Source organism: Leptonychotes weddellii, chromosome 14 (genome assembly GCF_054177405.1).
Source record: "Leptonychotes weddellii isolate Sample4059 chromosome 14, ASM5417740v2, whole genome shotgun sequence".
Classification (NCBI taxonomy): Eukaryota; Metazoa; Chordata; class Mammalia; order Carnivora; family Phocidae; genus Leptonychotes; species Leptonychotes weddellii.
The window spans coordinates 67,713,851-67,720,912 of NC_138382.1; the positions used below are offsets into that span (position 1 = coordinate 67,713,851).

At 49.5% G+C, this 7,062-nt stretch overlaps 1 protein-coding gene across 6 annotated transcripts in view; it reads right to left on the minus strand.

Annotated features, from left to right (window-relative positions):
• The window catches only part of CDK5RAP2 (CDK5 regulatory subunit associated protein 2), a 162,141-nt gene that overhangs the window by 30,207 nt on the left and 124,872 nt on the right, over positions 1–7,062 (minus strand). For all 6 annotated transcript variants that reach the window (XM_081803489.1, XM_081803488.1, XM_081803487.1 and 3 more), the window contains 2 exons: positions 4,726–4,774; positions 1,887–2,062 (listed from right to left, as the gene is read on the minus strand). In XM_081803489.1, the coding sequence (XP_081659615.1) occupies positions 1,887–2,062; positions 4,726–4,774 (225 nt within the window). The remainder of the gene's footprint in view (positions 1–1,886; positions 2,063–4,725; positions 4,775–7,062) is intronic.

Consider the following 7,062-nt stretch of genomic DNA (forward strand, 5'->3'; position numbering starts at 1 on the left):
AAAAAAAAAGAACAAGGGTCTCAAGTATCCCCATTAAATGATCTGGCTTGCTGCACTGTAACCCTCACCCCCTTGTAATTCCTCAGGCCCTCAATCAAGGGTGTTCCTCCCACAGAAACAGTCTCAGGGGTTCTTAGAAATGGACTGAGTTCCTTGCCAGGCTGAAAGAGTGCAGAAGGAAGTGCAGCTGAAGACAGGGAAGCAACTCACGGGTCTGACCCAAATTAGGAGAAGGCAGATCAAAGAGCCAGAAATAACCGAGAGAAACCTGGTACACAGAAACTCAAGAAATCACACAGGGATACAGCCAGAAACCCAAAGAAAGCAAACCTAGTGACTGGCTACTAGAAGGAGCCCGGCTGACACCTCACTTCTATCAAACAGGTCTACTTCATGCTCTAGGTTATGTTTTCAAACTGTGCTCCTCTGGGCCTTGAGTACCCCAGAGGAGCCAGCCTCAGGAGCCATCGTGGAGGACCAAGTCTCACCCGTATCTCACCCGTTACATATTAGGCCTCCATGTAAAGTTCAGCTGAAACAAAGGGGGGGGGGGGTAGTTTGTTGCTAAAAAAGATTGTGAATTTTTGAAAACCACAGTTCTGTGTGATCAGGTGTCAACAAAAAGCTTTTAGAAAGGAGGTGTCAGGGTCTGATTTGTGCTCTGGGTCCATTCTAGGTGCCATGCAAACAACCACCGGAAGAAAGGAGAGACCAGAGGATGTCAGCTAAGGTCCAGAATCTATACCAGGGGTCAGAAAGCCACAGCTCCTGGGTCAAACCCACCCACCACCTGTTTTGGTAAATAAATTTTTACTGGAACAGAGCCACACTCGTTCATTTACATTTTGTCTGTGGCTGCTTTCTGCTACAACAACAGGACTGAGTAATTACAACAAAGACCATATGTTCCACAAAGCCCAAAATATTTACTATCTGCCCTTTCCTAGGAAAAATTTGCCAATCCCTGGTCTATACTATCCCTTGAACTTGTGAAATACATTGATTTATAAACTCTAATCCCTAATCCCTAATACTCCAACAGGAGGTAACCAAGACTGCAAATACAGAGAGGTAAAGGAGAGCTCAGAGGCAGGTGGAGGCTTGGGAGGCTGATTCTGCCAACTGAGCCCATGGCCCACGGTCAGAGGCAGGACGAGGGGCTGACCCAGTGGATGAAGGGTCACACACTAAAGGGAAACACTGCAGATTGCTAGAATTACAAAATATCCCAACAGGGGTTTGGGTGGAGGGAAGGTAGTCAGGTACTCTGGGGCATCTGTACAATTCAAAGCAAGGGTCTTCAAAGTGACACAGCCTCAGGAAGGGTCTGAAAGGAACAACAGGAAATTAACCAGACTTAGAACAGACACATAACCTCGGTGCTTGCCAGCCTGGCTTCTGCCACTGTTAGGAGAGCAAGGAAGTGGCAGGTCACATAATAAGTCATCCTTTTTTTTTTTTTAAAGATTTTATTTATTTATTTGGCAGAGAGAGACACAGCGAGAGAGGGAACACAAGCAGGGGGAGCGGGAGAGGGAGAAGCAGGCTTCCCGCCGAGCAGGGAGCCCGATGTGGGGCTCGGTCCCAGGACGCTGGGATCATGACCTGAGCCGAAGGCAGATGCTTAACGACTGAGCCACCCAGGCGCCCCATAAGTCATCATTAAGAAATAAAAATGACTCTTCCCCAATCAGCAACACTTTCAACAACCACAGCCTTCCCCAGTGACAAATGATAGTCTGAGTGACCAGCCCTACCAGGATCTCCCTTCATCAGATGAATATTCAAATGTCACTACGCTCTGCTTACTCAGGCAAGACGGCAAATTACTGTTTAGACCAGGAAACCTTGACTGTGTCTCAAATGCTTAGCAAAGCTTAGCTTACCTTGAGAGAAATGGTTCGCCAAGACCGAGGTCTTCCCAGTCTCGCTGTCTTGCTTCTGGTCTCTCGAGAGGACGGAGGACTTCTCGGACATTTCGCAGTCGGACAACACATGAGACGCAGACGGCTCAGGAGACTCAGGGAGAATGTGCTGGTAGGTTACACTGTCTGCCTCCATCCTTCACCATCGGGATTGAAAGAGAAACCATTTCCCACACTAAGATCCCAAGCCAGGACCAGGACTTGGGATCACTTAAGATTACTAGGCCCTTTATAATTTCCCCGTATTTGCAACTTTGTTTTGGAGCCCTTTTGCTTCCCTAGAGCATTTTATTAGCAAGGAGACTCTAAAAACAAAAAGCGCTTGGAGTGCTTGAGTCTGGAGCCAATGACGAAGGGGGAGCCACTGTCTGACTTATGGGGAGGGGCCCTCCGAGACAGCACGTGTCAATGGCGGCTGCTTAGCAGGTGCCCCCTCTGTACCAGGCATGTTAGATGTACCATCTTACTGGGTCCCCACAGAGACCTGCTGAGGTAGAGATGACTATCCTCCTTCAGACTTGGGGAGCCTGAGGCACATCACAAGCTTGCCCATGGTCTCACAGCTTATATGTGGCAGAGCTCACGCTTGAATTCAGGTCTGTCTGGCTCTGGGACCCCAGGAGAATGTAGGAGGCCAACCCAAACCCATGAAGTGGCCTTATGGGTTTAAAAATCTCAAAATCCTCATGGCCCCCAAGCAGGTCCCAATGCCACCATTCTGGCAATCATCTGGTTATTAACCTGTATTTCCCAAGAGCCACCTGAGCCATGAGGAAAAACACCCTGAACTCGGTGAGAAGCCCACATGAATCTCCATTATAGATAAGCTCCTTAATTTAAGCTCTTTTTTTCTCCTACTTTTTCCTATTACTTCTTGTCTCATTATTCATGAGCTCAGACAAGAGCAAAGGACTCCGAAGCTGCAATGCATTCATTAACAGGTAAACACCAGATGCAACTTCACTCAGACAGCGTGATGGATGCACGGGCTTGCCGCTGCCTTGCCAAAGTGCCGAATGGACCAAGGGCACCCATTTAATTAGCTTAGGAGTGACCTGTGTGAGTGCTAAGCCTACAGCGGAAAAAGGCAGAAGAGAAGGAAAAGAAACCAGCCTGTCAGAGATGGGAAGGGTGACACATGGCTGAGGAGAGCTGAAAGAGGCTCCCTGCCTCCTTCCAGCCCCCTCTAAGCCACCCTGGTCATCTTTCACAACAGCAAATCTGATTTTGTCCAGCCCCAGCTTATCCTCCTTCAAAGACTCCCCTCTTCCTGTAGCACAGAAGCTGAGCACCAGCCCCGTGGTAGCCCCGCGTGCCTCTCCAGCTTTGACCCTCGAGTTCCCTGCACCAGCTCGCACAGGCCATGTCTCCCTCGCCTCGTGCGCAGACACTCTCCGACAATCCCTGCCCCAGGCCCCTCATCCTTTAGATCTCCGTTAAGACTGTCTCCACTCTGGGAGGCCTTGCTTGCCTTCTCCACAGCCTGCCACTGAGATGTGATCCATTATTGGAAGGATGGAAGCAGAGGGCTGAACTGGGAGGGATCTGCAAAAACACTGTGGTGGGAAAGGAGTATTTCTTCTGAGTGTTACAGACACTCTGATGGAAACGTCCTCCGGTGAGCTGTGATGTGTCCCCACCTGCTCACTCTAATGATGCTGTGGCCTTCGTGATGCCAAGAAAGTCTAAAATTCTGGTCTGTTTCTTTATTTTACCCCCAGAAGCCCAAAGGGTCACTGCTCCAAAGAGGAGGGATGTACCCGTAGCCCTCACAACAGGCAGAACCTTTAACAAGGAAACAGAGGGGGGTGAGACCCTGACATTTCCTGTGGGCCATCGAGGCAAACTAAGAAAGTATACGACACATTTATTCCATGAACATTTTTTAAATTCCAACTACATGCCAGATAGCTGGGGCTGGAGCAGGTGTAGAGATATTCAAGACACAGTCTTTGTCCTCAAAAGGCAATATGCAACAATAATAAGAGCCCGGGAGTCTGACAGATTCAAGTTCAAATCCCAGCTCTGCCTCTTAATGTCAAGCATGCAACTCTGACCCTCTGGTTCCTCATCCTAAAGTGGGAACAAGAGTGCTTGCCTGGTAGGATCAGAAAGAATGACCGTGAATGCCTAGGGCAGCGGCTGACACACACCAATACCCCGTTCATGCTAGCTCCTTTCCTCTTTCGAGCAATTCTGGGAGCTGAAAGATAAATGCTGGGTGTACTACAACACCATGTGCTAAGTGCTGTAATGTGATGACATGCCAAGTGCTACGGGAGGAGTAACTGATCCTGGGATGTAGAAGAGAGACGGGGATGTTGGGGGGAGCCAGGTTCATTGCCACATAAACGGACTCTGAAGAAGGATTTCCAAACTACAACAGGAAGAATTTGAGTGTACAGCCTGTGTCCAGCCACGGGCCACAGAACAATAAAAAGTCAGAGAAGACGGAAGCCCGGGAACATGAGAGAAAGGAAGATGGGTCAGACTGAGAAGAGCCTCAAAGGTCAGGCTAAGGCATCAGAAATCGATCCTGCGGGTACCCAGGAGCCAAGAGAAGCAATGTGTCGTCCTCGTCAAAGCACCCAACAGACAGAGGCCAGGACTGGCCCAGAACAACTGAACGAAGGCTGCAGGGCAGACAGCGTAAACGCCTGGTTGTGCGTGGCCGCTGTCAGTTTCATAGGTGTTTGTGTTTTACCCACAAGAAGCGGGGAACTAAGCGAACAGGAGGGAGCCAGCGGACCCAGCGGACAAACCGACCGCACAGTCTTCTTCCCCAGTGCCACACACTCACCTCCCCATCACTTCGTTCTGGGGGCTCACGTCCACTTCAACTGATTTTCCTGGAAGCAGAAAGAACATCAAGAAGAAGGAAGACATTAAAAATAAATAAATGATAAAACAAGTGTTCCCTAATAATTTCTTGCTCATACATTTGCAGAGGCCCCCGTTCCATTTGTTTAAACACTCTTCGTAACAATCCCGGATATTTAAAGTAGGATTACCAAGAACACACTCAGACTAGAGGCTCCTCCTTCATCACCGCTCCGGCACCGTTCTAGAAGGGAGGTGACAGCCCTGAATCTAAAAACCCATCACCAAGACGCTGCTGGGTGCGGTTCTTTTCCCTTCTCTAAAAACTCTGACACTAACAGAATATATGCTCGTTACAGGAAATGGGTAACAGAAACAAGGAAAAGAGCGTCACTCTCCTCCAGGTGCCCCCACTCTGGACATGTTATGGATTTCCTTCCATTCTTTCTTCCATGCATTTTGGCATGGGTGACACTGTACTGTGACTTCATCTTCTCCCTTCATATTTTATTGTAAGCACTTTTCTTACTGAATTTGCCTTGGAAACCTAATTTTTAGTGACTGCATTAATATCCCACTGCAGGCATGCACGTACCAGAGTTTCTGCCAGTCCCCTATTTGACATATAGGTCATCTCCAATTTTTCACTTTTATAAATAAATGAAATAAACATCTTTGTACATACAGTGTTATCTGCATTTAAATGATCTCCTTAGGAAAGACTCTCAGAAGTGGGATTAGCAGGGAGAGGGGTGTGTGAGTGCAGCTGAATAAGCCAGGGCCTGCGGCAGGGGAGTGACGATGAGAAATGGCAAAAGAAAACAAAATAAAGCTCAGAACGTAAATAGGCAAAAGGGGCGCTGCTCTCCCCTGCCTGGCGGCCTCTGCTGTTTGAAAGGCGACACAGGAGCCCAGTCTTCACAGAGACTAACAACTTCATGTTAAAAATACTTCAGAACTCTGGAAATTGCAGACTGGGATGAGCTCTTTGAAGAAGCTAACGCGTGGCCAAAGAAAAAAACAAACCCTTCTAGAGCTGCACTTGAAAAATGAGAATATAATTAAACTGCACCCACACATTCCCTTTTCAAAACTACTCCTAAAAGGGAACGTTCTCGAACACCACAGCACAGAGGAAAAGAGCACCAGAGACTCACGCGTTTGCCTTGCGCCTCGGGGTCCCCACCGGCCTGCTCTCTGGGGCCAGTGGGTGTTGCTATCAGGGCTCCCCCAACACCCCAGCAGGACAACCATGGGCACGGAGAGCCATTGCGACACTCCCAGGGCTTGAATGTCACCTGCCGCTGCAGGGCGCTGGCGGGCACTGGGAAGGAGTCACACGGGCCCCCCCAGTATCAGGTGCCAGGCCACAAAGGACAACACCCCGACACCGACGATGTCCTCTGGCCTCACATCGATCACACTGGCACAGTGTCAGGATCTCCATTTTGCAGTGAAGTGTAAATCCAAGAGGTCTGACGTGTCCCCTCTCGTCCTCCGACATCCCATCACCTATTTCACTATATGCTCCAGTTAAGCAAGGGATTTGGAGACACTCCAGAGCCAGCTCGACCACAAGTCTAGGTCTTGATCCTCTTGGTTACATCCTGACCAAAAATGCAGTGACATTTTGGTTCCCCAGAAGGTAGGGAGAGGGTGACAGGCCTCTACCACAGTGGACGGGCTCCACCTCTCTGTCCTCTGCACTCCTCGTCAAGAGGGGAAATTGCCATCTGCTGGGTCAATTTCCAAGATGCTGACTGGAAGTCCCAGGCCGCAAGACCACCGTGAGTGGGCAGAGACAACTGCTGTTAGAAGAACAGCTCAGCACTTTCCATCCCGCACCTGCACGGGGCTGCTCCCTGACATTCAGCTGAAAGGCAGACCCTGAGGGTGGGCCATCTGCCCAGCCCGGCCCTCCCACAGGCTTAGGAGTCTACACGTTCTAGCCAAGCACACACAGCATCATCTCCTGCCTCACCGTACCAGCCTGCATCAGGAGCACGGATGCACACCTCAGCAACTTCACTGGGTAGGGGACCACTGGTCTGGGGCGCGCTTTAAGTACCCTGGGACTCCTGACCATAAATTCGTCTTATAACTATCACAAAAACCTCTCTTCAATTCCTAACAAAATCCATGCCCAGAGAATGAAGTGCCCTGAGGCCATCCAAAGTCCAGGTTTCCCGGTCTTCAAATAGGACATCCTGTGAGGAGTCTGTAATGCCTCCACAACAATTATATTCTGCCCAATCCCCTGCCACGAAAGAATTCTTTAAAACCAAATGACAAGTTGTTAGTGTGGGACTCATAGGGC